Source organism: Chenopodium album, chromosome 9 (assembly GCF_948465745.1).
Source record: "Chenopodium album chromosome 9, dcCheAlbu1.1, whole genome shotgun sequence".
Taxonomy (NCBI): domain Eukaryota; kingdom Viridiplantae; phylum Streptophyta; class Magnoliopsida; order Caryophyllales; family Amaranthaceae; genus Chenopodium; species Chenopodium album.
The window spans coordinates 59,008,897-59,026,804 of record NC_137842.1 but is presented as its reverse complement, the minus strand read 5'-3'; the positions used below and the strand labels follow the sequence as shown (position 1 = coordinate 59,026,804).

General features: G+C 33.5%; 1 protein-coding gene across 1 annotated transcript; it reads left to right on the top strand.

Annotated features, from left to right (window-relative positions):
• The first annotated feature begins 13,467 nt into the window (after positions 1–13,467).
• Positions 13,468–17,604, top strand: LOC145557809 (uncharacterized). Its single transcript, XM_081618990.1, has 4 exons — positions 13,468–13,614; positions 13,719–13,835; positions 15,958–16,291; positions 17,591–17,604. Exons 1-4 carry the CDS (start codon positions 13,468–13,470, stop codon positions 17,602–17,604), a joined length of 612 nt encoding a protein of 203 aa, XP_081475116.1.
• Positions 17,605–17,908: the final 304 nt, after the last annotated feature.

Here is a 17,908-nt window from a genome sequence, read left to right as displayed (position 1 = left end):
TCAGCCTGGTATGGTGTGTCGTCTTCTGAAGTCGTTGTATGGTCTTCGCCAAGCACCTCGCTGTTGGTATTCTAAATTGGCCGCCTCTCTGAAAAGGTACGGATTTGTGCAATCGTACTCTGACTATTCTCTTTTTACTCTGCAATCTGGGTCTATTCAACTTAGTGTTCTGGTGTATGTTGATGATTTGATAATTTCTGGTAATGATTCTTCTGCGATTTCAACATTCAAGACATATTTGAGTGACTATTTTCATATGAAGGATTTGGGTGTTTTGAAGTATTTTCTTGGTGTTGAGGTTGCTCGTAGTCCGGAAGGCATATTTTTATGTCAACGGAAATATACACTTGACATTATTGCAGAGTCTGGTTTGCTAGGTGCTCGACCGGCAGGTACTCCTATTGAGCAGAATCATACTCTGGCGAAATCAGAGTCCTCTTTCTTTTCTGATCCAGAGCAGTATCGACGGCTTGTGGGTCGTCTGATTTATTTGTCTTTTACTAGACCGGATTTGGCATACGCGGTGCATATTTTGTCTCAATTTATGCAACACCCGCGACAGGACCATTGGGAAGCGGTTCTTCGTATAGTGCGGTACTTGAAGGGATGTCCGGGTCAGGGAATCCTTTTGAGTTCAGATTGTGATTTACATATTACAGGTTGGTGTGATTCAGATTGGGCAGGTTGTCCCTTGTCGCGCCGTTCTATCTCTGGCTGGTTGGTGTTTCTTGGTGCTTCTCCTATATCTTGGAAGACTAAGAAACAGGACACTGTGGCCAAGTCTTCTTCAGAGGCCGAATTTCGCTCAATGTCTAAAACTACCGATGAGTTGAAATGGTTAAAGGCCCTTCTTCTGAGTTTGGGTGTCTCGCATCCCCGTGCTATGAGTTTGTTTTGTGATAATCAATCTGCTTTGTATATTGCGAAGAATCCGGTTTTTCATGAGCGTACCAAGCACATTGAGGTGGACTGTTATTATCTCCGTGATGCGATTCAGGATGATATCATTAGTCCGTCTTATGTGAAGACAACGGACCAATTAGCGGATATATTCACTAAGGCTTTGAGTAAAAGTCAATTCATGTATTTACTTGGCAAGTTGGGCATTTGTGATTTGCATGCTCCAACTAGAGGGGGGGGTGTTAGGGCCTATTATTGTGTATAGTGTATAGTTATCGGGCCTATCTCATGAGCCCTAATCTATTTGCTAGGTTGTATATATACTCTACTCTATACTCTAATGAAACTACGGAAAATTATTTCGTGACAGACTTAAAATTTAAAATTTGATTTGATATGATCTAAAATAAGGTGAACTAAACCTGATCTTAGTATTATTCAAAAACGAAATTTAACGAGATGGTCCAGGTAGCTGGCCCCACCGGCCCACCATATGAAATTTTCAACACATGTATTTGATGGAGGAAGTCCTATCCGCTCACCATGAAGCATTAGTAAAATGTTTACCTTAACATTTTTTAACGAAAATAACAACAAGTAATAAAGATTAAAAAAGAAAAATTGAAAACTCATAAATGTTGCTTACCTTCTTGCGACAGTAAAGTTTTGAGAAATTTGCCATGTCCCTATATATACATTAATAGTTTAATACAGACAACGGAAAAAAAATTAGTGACGATCGACATAATCTAAAATTCAATGTTATTTGAAAAAAAAAGGACATAATCTAAAATTATGATTATGTATAGGAGAATTTTTTTATTTTTTTTTTTTTTTATTTTTTTTTTTTTATTTTTTTTTTTATGCAAATGTATAGGAGAATATAAGTGTACGTTTTTTCTTTATTCTTATATTTTTAATATGTACATTACACAATACTAGATAAAGAATTGTTGACGATATTGCTTGGTAAGTAAGCTTGTTACCACAATATTGATCTGAGTATTGAATGTCTAATAATATATACGAGTAGATGAATTTCTTTAATTGGTGCTCAAAATAATAAAAATGATTCAACAAAATATACGACTATTTATAAAATGATCCATTAATTAGTGTATTAAGAAGAAAGCTAAGTTCGTAATAATAAACAAATAGATAAATAATAAAAAAAATAAAAAAGGAGAAAGCAACTTACCAATAGGTTAGTTGATGAATAATTTCTGAAAATTGTGAATTTGTGATGTTTAATATTCCGTTGAAGAGGTATTTATAGACCATGCTACCCGTCATAATTTACAGCTATAGGCCATGCATTACTTACTTTTGTCTAGTCTGATAATTCTTTTCACCTGAAACAATGCAAGAAGATTTGGTATGATTTTCATAAGATCTGATCTAAATTTTAATTATCTGATTTAATAAGTTACTAAATCTTGACAGCATTTTAGTAATTATCTATAATGAAAAACATTATTAAAATGGATTATGTTAGATTTGTCTCATTATGAACTTTACAAATATGTAATTTTCATAGATTTTGTAATATGCAATTAACGATATTTAGCATTAAGTATCAGAATAATTAAAAGTTCTAATCTGATCTGAATTTTTTAAGAAATAAGTAATAATACCTTAAATAAGTTGAAGAGAACAGATCCAAAGTCAGTGTACTTTTTATTTTTCTAGGAATAGTTATGACTAAAGAAAACGAGAGCATCTAGGTGCATAGGGCCTATTTATTTTACATGCACATAAGAGAGTAATATAGGGTTTTTCCTTTGTTGCTTCTCTCTTTTAGTCGTATAGTGATGCATTTTTGTGTACTATTATGCATGTATACTGTACAATTAAAGTATAAGTTGTCTTAATAGTATATATATATATATATATATATATATATATATATATATATATATATATATATATATATATATATATATATATATATATATATATATATATATATATATATATATTGTACTATTATGCATGTAGTGATACTTTTTACCATCATGTTTTCCCCCAAAATACCTTTCCCTGGCGCATTTTCCACCAATATATTTTCTCTATTTCCCATTAATTATCCACAAAATTGTCACCCTATTTGTTTCCGAAACATATAGGCTCTATGCGCCAATATTTCTCCAAAGAAAACAAACATTATTATCATTGACTATTCACCTATTGCACTTTATTATAACTACCACTGCTTTTCATTAAATTTTTTAATTTTTTTTTTTTTGAAAAGAGGTCATAATAACTAGATTAACTTTGGCGGAAATTGATCTTATTTAATGACTGTCACGGCTTGGTTTTAAAAAAATAATAATAATAATTACTGCCTCCTCCTTTCTTTTCTGTTTTTTTTACCCCTTGTATACTCACTTTTTAAAAATATGGAGTAATTTTTTATTTATTATTTTTTTCTTAAGAAAATCATACCCACTCAATATAAATATTAATGCAAGAAAAATTAAAGAAAGAGCAAGAACACATTTATTTATTTGGTTCAACAACGTGCTAACTTTGTCTATGGACAGGTGTGACTGTATCATCAACATATTGATCTTACAAAACCAAAAACAACAAAATTAGATTAACCAGCCATCAGCCCCTTTGAGGCTCACCGGCGACCCACCCTCTTATTTTTAAAAAAAGTTTTCTAATAGCTAACAAAACCTTTTTATAAAGCAAAGGTAGTGAAAAATCAGAGAAATTATATATATATATATATGTGTATTAAAGTAATAATATATATATATATATATATATATATATATATATATATATATATATATATATATATATATAGGGGAGGGATCCGGTGAGAGTAGGTCCATATGTGAGAATTCATACTTATATGAGAACTGATTTAAAATTTTGAACATGTGAGTAAAAATTTAGAACATGTGAATTAAAATTTAGAACATGCGAGTTAAAATTTAGAACATGTGACTCAAATTAAAATTTTGAACATATGAGTAATAATTTAGAACATTTGTGTGAGTAATATGTTTAGAACATCTGATTTAAGAATTAGAACAAGTGATTAAAAATTTATAAAATTTGCTTTATGAAATTTTAAACATATGAGTAAAATTTAGACATATGATTTAAGATTATGAACATGTGAATAAAAATTTAGAACAAACTGATGTAGAATATAGAAAGTGTGAGTAAATAATTTAGAACATACGAGTAAAAAAATAGAACATACAATTTAAAATCTGAAACATATAATTAAAAATCTTAAAACACACGTTTTAAAATTTAGAACATACAAGTTAAAATTTTGGAACAAGTTATTTAAAATTTATGACATCGAACTTAACTAATTTATGGTTTAGAACATGTGAGTACTAAATTAGAACATTTGATTTAATTTAGAATACCTAAGGAAAAGTTTAGAACATCAGATTTAAAATTTAGAACATACGAGTAAAAATTTAGAACATAAAGAGTGTTCTCACATAAGAAAAATTCTCACATAAGAAAATTTCTCACAAGAGCCTTCCCCTATATATATTTGGTTTATTTTCTAGTTCTTCGTCTTTATTATTTGTTTTCATGATTTGGTTTATTTTCTAGTTCTTCGTCTTTATTATTAATTGATGCCATTAGTGGGACGGGTCAAGTAGGAGACCCGCCCCATCCCCACCCTAGTAGTTTGGCACGGCAAGGATGAGAATGAAAACCATACTTGCCATGAGTGATGGGGTAGGGGTGGGGGTGGACTTTAGGTTGTTCCCGTCCCATCCTCGCCCCAACTGCCCTACTTCATACCCACATTTAATTTACAAATTAAAATTAAAAGCTTTTTAATACTATTTTGTAAATGAAACAATAATAAGCAGTAAATATAATACTGTACTACTTGGTAATAAACTGATACAACAAACAAGAAAAAAAATTTGTAATATAAACAATTATTTTTATTTTTTATTTTTGGAAAAATAATTTTAATAATCAGAACTTTTGCTCATTCACTTTTAATTTTAACAATCCCAACCTTGAATTATTATTAATAATTTCAACTTTAGATGGTATTTTCTTATGTTGGTCCCAACAGGTCACATAACCTGTTATAACAATGTTAGACACATTTCATCACCCGATTGGTCCAAAAATAATTTTAAAAAATTAATCAAATTAATAATAAATAGAATTTTTTTTTAAAAAAAAAACAACCGTAACCCCCAACCTCTGCCATTGTCGCCAGGTGGCAGCCCTCTTTCCCCAGCCCCATCTTCTCTGGCACCACTAACCCCTAGCCCCCGCTACCGCTGACTAGAGATCATAGTGGATTGAACTTGGTTCGGTTATTCAGGTGAAGTTTAACTCAAACTCATCCCTTATTTCAATTGCTCCATCCGGCTACATCCATCCATCACACGCTTCACCCATCATCCGCTTTCGTTCGTGCCTCATCCACTGATGATACAGATGGATCAGATGACTGATGAAGGAATACTTAAAGAAAAAAAAAAAAATCATGTAAACTCTTTTATAGTTGTTTATACAATAATTGTTTATGTTCTACCAAAAAAAAAAAAAGAAAAGACACAATACCTACTTATTGTTTGAAAAAATTAATTTTTTTAAAAAAATAAGTATTGCAAATTTCATATTTTTTCTATTAAATTTTTTAGATAAATCGAATATATAATATATATACTTTAAACGGGTGGGTGGCCAGGATACATGGTTTACTAGAGGAATAGAAATCATTCACATCCAATCCAATCCAATCCATCATCCACTTCACCTATCACCCGCTTTTCATCCATTTAGTTCGAGTTTTCGTCCATTTAATAAAGCGATTGGATCAGGTTAGCAAATATCCATTTAGATTGCCATCCTTACTGTCAATATGTGGCAACCCTTTTCCTCTGCCTCCACTTATCCGAGACCCTTAACCCCCCTAAAGCACTGCCCCTGCTCATGAATCATCTCTCTTCCCTAACCCTAAAACATAACTTCCTTCCCTTTCCAGCCCCAAAACCCTATCCCCAGCCTTGAAACCCTTCCAAAAAGGCGTTTTAGGGTTGGAAATGGGGGAAGATGGTGGTTTTCGTGTTTTGGGGGGAGGGGGCGGGGATGAAGGAGGGGTCGTTTTTGCAGATAGGATGGGTTTTGGACCGGTTTTCGTGTTGAGATGGGGAAAGGGATAAGGATGTGAATGTTTTCAATAAGTACAAATTAAATAAACATATTATATATTAACATCTATCGCCCAAAATTAGACAATAATAGTGTTAACTATTTAAATCTATAACGACTTAATATTAAAACAGACATGGGGATGACATATCACTTTCAGGGGTTGTTTTTTCCTTTTTAATTCACTCTTGCTTTTTTATTTTTATTTTTTATTTGATGCCAAGTATTATATAAAGATTATTACACGAGATTCTAATTATAATAAGAATATTCACAAAATCGTGATATGATTTATACAATTTCAAGTTACCAAACTATGGAAAAAATATTGAGATTTTTTTTTTTTTTTCTGGGAATGAATATTGAATAAGTTTCATTTTACTATAAATTTAATAACATTTATTAAGAAAAAATTTGTGACTTAAACATTGTGATGGTTACAAAATATGTGTAGTTAGCCCCTGTTCACTTCACCTTAAAAAAATAATATTAAGTAAAAATAATTTCAGTGAGTAAAATTAAGTTCAGTTCAGTAAAATTAATTTCACTTCAGTTTAAATAAATTCAGTTCAGTAAAATTCAGTTTTTTTAAAGAAGAATTATAAGTGAAAATCAGTAAAAATAATTTTACTTCAACAAAAATAAGGTGAAGTGAACGGTGTTAATGCCAAAAATCGTCAAGGAACGACGTTAGGCTGGGACGTCGACGGCTAGACAAACTATGCTATGGATAAACGAAATTCGAGATAATAAAGATGAACAAACGATATTTTGGTGACGCAGAAAATCCAATGGGGAAAAACTGTGGGTGGGAGAAATCCACCGATTGCACTATGAATAATCAATTGTTACAATGAGAGTTTAGATAATACTTGAGAGAGAGAGCAGTGTGTCCAACATCTAAAACAAAAATCTATTTATAAAGGAGGAAACGGCAAGTCTAGGTCTTCAAAGTAGCCGTTGAGAGAAGATAATTATCTTCCCACGAATCTAGGAAGTCAGTTGATTGACCCGTTCTTCTGGTTCATTGAGCACAAGTAACGACCTTATCTTGCTTTAAACACTGAGCTCTTTGAACTGCGAAATTAGTCAAATAAATCCCTGGATTGCGGGGACGTCACTTATGAACTCGGGATGACACTTCTATACGACGCCTGGATCTAAGATGCGTCATGAAAATCCTGCACTAACAAACGGGGCCTTGCAAAATTGTCCTAACTATAAATATATCTTATATATGTCATAATATATTTTAGAGATATATATTTGATGTTTAAAATTGTAAAAATTCTTAAATGAACCTGGTTTACACTAATTTATTGTGGATCACTAACATTTAGAGACACTAGGCTTGTTTTATTAATAAAATAAAGTCACTATATTAAAACAAAGGTTATTATGTTGAAATAGAAGCCATTTTAGTGTTATAAAGACTATAAGAGGTTAATTTTTATTTTTTATGAATTTTTTTATGTACTGGTCAATATGAATAATAAATATCACCATGTTCAACGTAATGTCGTACTTCAGACTCATAATGATACTACCTCTGATTTTTTTTTAGTTGCAACTTTAGAATATTTTACATCTCACAAATAATACCCCAAAGTTGCAACTAAAAAAAATCAAAGGTAGTATTAAAAGTCACATAAGTTTTAATAAATGTTACTATGTTAAAAAATAAGGTTAATATGTTAAAATTAGAGGTCACTATGTTCAATATGATGTCAGTTGTGACGTATAAACATTGGGTCCACAATAATATTATTGTGGACCAGGTCCAAGCAAAATTAAATTTCTAGTTAAAATTGCTAAGAATGCAAAATAGTGTTATTTCTTCTATGAAACTTTATAGAAGTTTTTTTTAATTTAAGAATCAAATAAGTGAGTACTCTTTGATTACTAGTTTACTACGTACCATTAAAGAGCCTGCACGACATCATAATTGAGTTAATGATCCCCCAACTATTGGTGATATGATTTTATTATTAATATAAAATTTTGTCATTTATAAAGAAAAGAAAATTTTATTCAAGTATCAAATTTTTCAGTTTTTTTTTTTTTTTTTGGTGAAAAGTAAGATACATTGAGGAGCTTAGGTATACTTCGTCTCGCAAGACTATGACCTAAACTATCAAGGAGCACTACTAGAAATAGGCAAAATAGCGACGGAGTACTTCCGACGGACGGTTTTTCCGTCACAAAATTCAAAAATTACGACGGAATTTTTTCCCTCGCAACTTTCCGACGGATTTAAATATCTACGACAAATTTTTCGTAGTAATCTTGCGACGGAAATATTTTCCGTCGTAATTTTCTTTTTACGACGGAATATTTCGTCGAAAAGATGTTTGCGATGAAATATTCCGTCGTTAAAAGAAAATTACGACGGAAAATATTTCCGTCGCAAGATTATAAAACTTTTTTATAAAAATACCCAAATTGACTTAACCTAAAAAATCGAATTTCACTTGAAGGGGGAAACTACGAACAGAAGAAAGAGAAGGAGAGAGAAAGAGAGAGGGAAAGAGAAAAAGGGGCCACACATCCGTCGCCGGCCGTCCCGATTCTGGCGCCGGTCGTCACCCATCCGCCGCCGACGAAGACCAAAACGAAAAGAGGACGAAAAGGAGAAAGAGAAAGAGGACGAAAAGGAGAAAGAGAAAGAGGTCGAGCCTCCGTTGACGCTGCTGGTTGTTGCCGGCGCCGCGTCTAGGTAAGTTGTTTTTGTTTTTTTTTTTATTCGTTTTTTTTTTTAAAACACATTCCAATCTGGTGCAGCCTCCCTTGACACCACAACCGCAGCCTCCCTTGACCACCACAACCGCAGCCTCCCTTGACCACCGCAGCCTCCAGCCTCCTCCCTTCCCTCGCCGTGGCTGAAGCAGTTGGTAAGTTGTCCTTTCCCCATTTTTTTTTTAATTTTTTTTTAATAATAAACCCTTATTTATTTAATTTAATTATTTTTTTTAAATATTTTGTATGTAGGATTTGTACAATTGGTCAAAAAGAAGTGCAGATCTAAAGGTTAGTCACATTACAAACCCTAATATAATGTGTTTTAGTTTAGTTTAGTTACTTTTTTTTTTGTAAGTATGTTAGTTTAGTTTAGTTTAGTTTACTTTTTAATGTGGTTTAATTTAGTTTAGTTTTACTAAAGTATATTAGATTAGTTTAATATTATGAAACTTTAGTTTAGTTTATTTTAATATAATGTGGTTTAATTTAGTTTAGTTTTACTAAAGTATATTAGATTAGTTTAATATTATGAAACTTTAGTTTAGTTTATTTTAATATAATGTGGTTTAATTTAGTTTAGTTTTACTAAAGTATATTAGATTAGTTTAATATTATGAAACTTTAGTTTAGTTTATTTTAATATAATGTGGTTTAATTTAGTTTAGTTTTACTAAAGTATATTAGATTAGTTTAATATTATGGAACTTTAGTTAAGTTTATTTTAATATAATGTGGTTTAATTTAGTTTAGTTTTACTAAAGTATATTAGATTAGTTTAATATTATGAAACTTTAGGTACGTTTTGTTTGTTTTGTTTAATATGATGTATGTTAGATTACTTTAGTTCATTATAATCTAGTTTAGTTTTGTTTAGTTTAATATAATGTTTCTTACTTAAGTTTAATTTTTTATAATGCATGTTACTATATTTAATATTATGATATGTTAGTTTAGTTTGGTTTTGTTTGGTTTGATTTGTTTATATTAATGTTATGATTTTATGATATGTTTGTTTATGTTAAGTTTAATTATGATATATTTGTATAATTTTTTGTATGTTAGTTTAGTTTTAATATCTTTAAATAAATCATTTGCATAATCATATGCCTAGATACCCGTTCAAGGCATACACATTAGGAGTATGTCTTGAATAGTCCCTGGTTGGGACTGTCCTTGTACGTTTATTCTCACTTAGGTGGTGAATGTATTCCTTTGTTTTAATTCTAAGGAAGATCCTTGCTTGTCATTTCTCTACAATGTTTTCTAGGTACATATATAGGTGTTTCTAATCGCCTATATTGTGTACTCGGGGAACTGTAGGGAGATGCTGCCGGATTTTCCATAGAATTGAAATTCTGGCATACATTCACTAGTGAGATTGAACGTACAAGGATGGGTTAGGTTGGAGTGATAAGGAACCTTGGAAATCATTTCTCTTCTCATTTGCATTTCCATAACAGTTTGATCTATAATGAATATATATTGTGCTTTATGACTAATGTGATTAATGGCATATGTGTTAGTTGTGTAGAACTTCTAATCATGAAACGAAAAGAACGTAGCTGGCCGGATGTACGAAAGGAAGGTTGGGAATTCTATTAATCCTGAGTTCTTGAAGGGGGTAGATGAATTCCTTAAATATGTGGAAGATCATCCCGAGAGTAGCAACCCGAATGAAGTTAGGTTTCCATGTTTTAAATGCAAAAACAAACGTCTCTGGGATCCAGATACGGTCAAACTTCATTTGTATCGCAGCGGTTTTTTACCTAATTACTACGAGTGGATGTGTCATGGGGAAGGGTTTCCAGGAACTCGTAGAAGGGAGTCAAATGAATATCGTGAAATGGTTTTGGATGCCTTTGGTCAGTCTCAAGATCAAGGCCATTCCGAAAAGCCACCTGTTTCATTAGAGGAGGAGCCTAATGCACAAGACAAGCCATTTTTTGATTTGTTAAGGGCTTCTAAACAACTGTTATATGAAGGGAGTTCATTGTCTGTGTTAGAGATGGCTTCTAGAATCACTAGCCTAAAGTGTGAGTATAATTTGCCGCACAAATGTGTTGATGGATTTGCTTCTTTGGTTAATGAAGCGATTCCTAACAACAACCACATGATCGAGACATTCTATGAGGTCAAGAAAATTGTTAAGGGGTTAGAGCTGCCCCATGAAAAGATTCATGCATGCCCGAAAGGATGTATGTTGTTTTGGAAAGATGATGCTCAATTATCTACATGTAGGGTGTGTGGAAGCGACCGATACAAGAAGACTTCTAAAGATAGCTTAGTGCCTTTGAATGTTCTATTTTATTTCCCTATCACACCTAGGTTGCAAAGGCTTTTTGCAACTAAAAACATTTCTGAGGAAATGACATGGCATGCTAAAAATCCTCGAGTTCAAGGCACAATGGCACACCCTAGCGATAGTGAAGCGTGGAAACACCTAGATAGTTGCTTTCCTGAGTTTGCCTCTGAACCTCGTAATGTTCGACTTGGCCTATGTACGGATGGATTTGCTCCACATGGTCAGTTTGGGGGACAATATTCATGTTGGCCTGTCATTTTGACCCCTTATAACTTGCCTCCGTCAATGTGTATGAAAAGACAGTTCATGTTTCTTTCGTTACTCGTTCCTGGTCCTAAAACCCCTAAGGGCAACTTGGATGTTTACATGCAGCCGCTTATACACGAGTTGAAACAGTTGTGGGAAGTTGGGGCAAATACTTACGATATTTCGATAAAACAAAATTTCAATCTTCGAGCAGCCATCCTATGGACCGTTAGTGACTTCCCGGCTTATGGTATGTTATCTGGTTGGACTACATTCTTAGTACTCGAACTTATTTGCGTCGAGAAGATGTCATGGAGAAATGCGAAAGTGAATTCCCTAATTGGTTTCATCACAAGGTGATAATACTTTTCGAACATTGCATATCGATTAATTTGTGATAACATAATATAATATATTTCATTTCAATTAGTGTGACGCTTGTATTCGTAACGGTTATAGGTGAGAGAACAAAAACCAAGTTCCGATGTGTTGCGAGCATTGTCTATGAGGCCTTTCAAGCGTGTTCGAACTTGGAACCAGATATTTGTCGGTGGCTTTAATTTCCACACACAGTCCTATGGCAAACACAAATCTACGATGAATTACGGGGTGTGTGTCTCAAGTGAGGACGGTGGAGAGTACTTTGGCATTTTAAACGACATAATTGAACTTGTCTACACCGGTCCCGAAAAAGAGTACAAGACTATTTTGTTTAGTTGTAGTTGGATGGATTGTGGTAAAGGAATGAACATTCATGAACAATACAAGCTTGTCGAAGTAAATCATACTAAGAAGTATCCCAAGTATGATCCATTTGTCTTATCTTACCAAGTGTCTCAAGTGTATTATGCATCTTACCCTAGCCTTAAACGTGATCGGGTTCAATGGTGGGATGTATTTAGAACTCAAGCAAGGTCGGTGATTGATGCTCCGGTGGATTTAGAGTTTTTGCAGGGTCCTTCACCACAAGTACATGCAACGCTTTGTCCACCAAATGACATTCCAGACTATGAACTTGATAGTGATGATGATGATGACGATGGCTTTATTATCTCAAGCGATGAAGAAGAAGAAGAAAGCATTGGCTCCAGTGACAGTGACGAAGAAGAGGACATCGATGTATTTTTAGATGACACTAGTGATAGTAATAATGATAGTGATAATGATAGTGGTAGTAGTGATAAGAGTAATGAAGAGGAGAATATGTAGTTACTCCTTTAACTATTGTCTTCGAATGTTTAGTTTTTAATGACTACTCGGACTTGTAATACTGCATTACATTTTTGGTCTCATTTTATTATTTTAATGTCTTATGGATCTAATTTATGAATTTACAATGTGCGATCATGGTACTAACAACTTTTTCAGGTGGTCATCATGGGAGGAGGAAATAAAGGAGAAACGTCCAAGAGGAGAAAGTCTAAGGGGAAATCTCAGGTTGTACGTGTTGACGAGGATGAGTCAATGGAGGAAGAGGAGGCACATGATTTGGGGGCCTCTCAAGAAATCGTCAGGAATGTACAAGGGCAACAGGAGCAACAGCAGCATTAGGAACATGAGCTACAGCACCCGCATCCTAATGACTTGCTAGAGTTGGACCCTTCCACACTTTGGTGCGTATGTATTTGTATAATGAAATATCCTTAAATTCGTATTTACTTTGATAAAGTGAATTTGTATTACTTTAACCATGTTTTGTTCACTTTTTGTTGATTATCTACTTACATGAATGTCTATCCTTTATTATAGGTTTGATGATATCCCGGTGAAGAATGTGCTCTCCGACTCGCTAACCGGCTACTATGTTGAGCCTTGGAGGAATTATGGAGAGGTTGATGAAGATTCGAGAGAGCACTTTTGGAACTTGTTCAACGTATGATAACTTTAACCTAACATAATACATGTTTTATAAATTATATTGATGGAGTTGAATTTTGTAATAAAGACATTTTCTTGATTTGCAGAAAAAATTCAAGTGGGCACCTGAGTTAAACAACCAAGTGAAGGACACTTTCGAAGAAAAGTTTGCAAATCGCCTACGTGACACGTTCTACAACATCACACACAGGCTGAATGGTCGCAAACCAAGATGGCTTAATAAGGATGTCCACGAAGGCATGATGCGAATTGTTGCCACCGATTCAAAATATAGGAAGCGGTCGGGACAAAACAAGAAGAACCGAAGAGGCGGATCCATGGAAAATGTCGTTGAACCGACCCACTTTCAAGGTTCAATGTCATCTGTACAACATGCTAAAAGGATGGTAAGGTTCCTACAATATGTCCAGTAACAATTAAGTCATTTGTCTATTAATGAATTTTGGTGGGCTAACATGTTTTCATTGACTTTCTGCATGTACATATAAAGGCTGCAAAAAACCAAGGCCAATTACCAAATGCCCATGATCTTTTCTTGAAGACACACTTCAAGGAAGTGCGTGGAAAAAGCCAAGTGGCTGCCAACAACAAAGCAAAAAGGATTGCGGTAAACACTTAATATATGAGTTGATATATGGCAAATTAGCAAAGTAGAACTCATTATATGCTTATTTTGATGATTTTGGATGAGTTAGGGTTGAAAATTGACTTATATGCTTATTTCTCTTAATTTCTATCCTTAGGCACTTAAAAACAATTGATATTGGAATGTTAGAAGAAAGAACGAGTCCATTTGCTTGAAAACATAGAAAATAGGCATGGTTTTAGCCATATAGGCCAAATTTGGATGATTTTGGATGAGTTAGGGTCAATATTTGACATATGTGCTTATTTATCTTAATTTCTATCCTTAGGCACCTAAAAGCAATTAATATTGGAATGTTAGAAGAAAGAACGAGTCCATTTGCTTGAAAACTTGGAAAATAGGCATGGTTTTAGCCATATAGGCTAAATAAGGATGATTTTGGATGAGTTAGGGTCGATATTTGACATATGTGCTTATTTCTCTTAATTTCTATCCTTAGGCACCTAAAAGCAATTACTATTGGAATGTTAGAAGAAAGAATGAGTCTATTTGCTTGAAAACATGGAAAATAGGCATGGTTTTTGCCATATAGGCCAAATTTGGATGATTTTGGATGAGTTAGGGTTGAAAATTGAGTTATGTGCTTATTTCTCTTAATTTCTATCCTTAGGCACTTAAAAGAAATTGATATTGGAATGTTAGAAGAAAGAACGAGTCCATTTGCTTAAAAACTTAGAAAATAGGCATGGTTTTAGCCATATAGGCCAAATTTGGATGATTTTGGATGAGTTAGGGTTGAAAATTGACTTATGTGCTTATTTCTCTTAATTTCTATCCTTAGGCACTTAATAGAAATTGATATTGGAATGTTAGAAGAAAGAACGAGTCCATTTGCTTGAAAACATAGAAAATAGGCATGGTTTTAGCCATATAGGCCAAATTTGGATGATTTTGGGTGAGTTAGGGTCGATATTTGACATATGTGCTTATTTATCTTAATTTCTATCCTTAGGCACCTAAAAGCAATTAATATTGGAATGTTAGAAGAAAGAACGAGTCCATTTGCTTGAAAACTTGGAAAATAGGCATGGTTTTAGCCATATAGGCTAAATTTGGATGATATTGGATGAGTTAGGGTCGATATTTGACATATGTGCTAATTTCTCTTAATTTCTATCCTTAGGCACCTAAAAGCAATTACTATTGGAATGTTAGAAGAAAGAACGAGTCTATTTGCTTGAAAACTTGGAAAATAGGCATGGTTTTTGCCATATAGGCCAAATTTGGATGATTTTGGATGAGTTAGGGTTGAAAATTGACTTATGTGCTTATTTCTCTTAATTTCTATCCTTAGGAACTTAAAAGAAATTGATATTGGAATGTTAGAAGAAAGAACGAGTCCATTTGCTTAAAAACTTAGAAAATAGGCATGGTTTTAGCCATATAGGCCAAATTTGGATGATTTTGGATGAGTTAGGGTTGAAAATTGACTTATGTGCTTATTTCTCTTAATTTCTATCCTTAGGAACTTAATAGCAATTGATATTGGAATGTTAGAAGAAAGAACGAGTCCATTTGCTTGAAAATATAGAAAATAGGCATGGTTTTAGCCATATAGGCCAAATTTGGATGATTTTGGGTGAGTTAGGGTCGATATTTGACATATGTGCTTATTTCTCTTAATTTCTATCCTTAGGCACCTAAAAGAAATTAATATTGGAATGTTAGAAGAAAGAACGAGTCCATTTGCTTGAAAACTTAGAAAATAGGCATGGTTTTAGCCATATAGGCCAAATTTGGATGATTTTGGATGAGTTAGGGTTGAAAATTGACATATGTGCTTAATTTTCTTAATTTCTATCCTTAGGCACTTAAAAGCAATTGATATTGGAATGTTAGAAGAAAGAAACCTTACATTTTCTTGAAAACATAGAAAATAGGCATGGTTTTAGCCATATAGGCCAAATTTGGATGATTTTGGATGAGTTAGGGTTGAAAATTGATTTATGTGCTTAATTTTCTTAATTTCTATCCTTAGGCACCTAAAAGTATGTGATATTGGAATGTTAGAAGAAAGAAACCTTAGCTTATATTGTTGGTTGTTTTTTTAACAATATTTTTTTTTATCTTCAATATTTTGTAGGAGACCTACCAGAAGAAGCTCGAAGAAACAAGGAGTCAGGGGATTCAGAAGAGTCCCAATGAGTTGTACTGGGAGTCGGTGGGTGGGCGCAATAAGAAGGGGCGTGTGAAGGGACTTGGCCAAAGTGCAGAGCTCTACTATGGCAAACAGATGGGTCAAGGTTCCCGTTCTTCACAGCAATACACGCCGTCTGTCATTTCTCAAATGCAAGACCAGATGGAACACAGGGTGCAAGCTCTCCAAACTCAAATGGAAGCCAGAATGGCTGAAATGGAGAGGAGACACAAGGAGAGTTTGGATGAGATGATGAGTCGTCTCACCAACAACGACTCATGTTCCACCATTCATCCTCAGCATCGAGACCCTAGGAACGACCCGGGTGGTGGTGGAGCAGGCCAGGGTTTCCAGGCGATTGCGTAGCTTAGCTTTAGTCTAGCATAGAATCACTCTAACCTAGCTTTTGTTTGGTATAGATACCAAAATGTGGACTATCTTTTGTACTAGGACATAATTATTATATATATATGTACATAAATATAATTTCGTAGGTCGGTAATTAATTTTTTTAAAACAACAATTTTAGGACTCAATATTTAGTTTTTTTTTTTGTCGATTTATCATTAAAAAAATTCAGGTTTGAAAATGCAGAAAATTACAAAAATTTGTTTTGGGCTGGAAATATAATTTACGACGGAATTTTCCGTCGTAATGTACATATTTGCGACGGAAATTTCTGTCGAAAAGTACATATTTGCGACGGAATTTTCTGTCGCAAAATACAATTTACGACGGAAAATTCCGTCGCAAATTATAAATAACGACGAAATTTTCCGTCACAAATATGTACATTGCGACGGAAAATTCCGTCGTAAATTGTATTTTGCGACGCTTTTTCCGTCGTAAATTATATTTTGCGAGGCTTTTTTCCGTCGTAAATTATAAATTACGACGGAATTTTCCGTCGTAAAATATAATTTACGACGGAAAATTCCGTCGTAACCTAAAGTTTGCGACGGAACCGTTTCCGTCGGAAGTTTGCGACGGATCTTCAATAAAGGCCAATTCCAAGTCCGACGATATTATTTCCGTCGTAAATTCCGTCGTAAAGTTGGTTTACGACGAAAATTCCGTTGTAATATGGCCATTTTCCTACAAAGGGTTTTCCGACAACCATTTACGACGGAATTCCGTCGTAAACCAACTTTACGACGGAATTGACATATTTTACGACGAACTTTTTCCGTCGCAATTTTGCTTTTTTCTTGTAGTGGAGTAAAAAATAAGAAAATTTACTATCTAAAAAAACTATATTTTGATGAGTCGGAGTAGAGTAGCCGAGAGAGACAACATAGTCTGCTGCCCGATTGCTTTCCCAATAGATGTGTCTTGCCTGAAAATTCATACAAAAATCCAAACTAGCCTTGACATCTGCCATAAGAAGCTGAAGTTTCCATGGACTGCTGAAATGACCCTGCAAAATATTAATAACAGTAAGATCTTCACCTTCAATAAAAATATTAGAAATATTAAATTCCCTAGCAAGAAGGAGGCCATTTCGAAGGGCAATAGTTTCGGCAAGGAAGGCCGGACAAGAACCTAAATTATAAGTTTGATTGATAATATGATTCCCCAGGTGATCCTGAATGACCACACTTGTAGTAGCAGAATTCTAATAGGAACGAAGAACCATAAAAATTAATCATACAATGTATACTTTATTAGGCAACTAACTTAGGTAATTTCAAAATATAATACTTAGTTAAAAGATATAATCATAATACCTATGAAATCTAAAAATTATATGTTAGAAGACCATTGACTTTTTTTTCGTCATTAACTTATTTTCAAAACTATATTTTTTGTCATAACCAAGACTTTACTTAATTAAAATAATGTGAAACAACCACTTTACTTAAAATAATCCATTGTTATTACTAATCACATAATTAAA

Excerpts from the sequence above, each read along its gene's own strand:
- LOC145557809 (XM_081618990.1), top strand. The coding sequence starts at position 13,468 with ATGATGCGAATTGTTGCCACCGATTCAAAATATAGGAAGCGGTCGGGA. Across the intron at positions 13,615-13,718 it reads TACAACATGCTAAAAGGATG|GCTGCAAAAAACCAAGGCCA; the intron begins GTAAGGTTCCTA and ends GTACATATAAAG. Across the intron at positions 13,836-15,957 it reads ACAAAGCAAAAAGGATTGCG|GAGACCTACCAGAAGAAGCT; the intron begins GTAAACACTTAA and ends AATATTTTGTAG.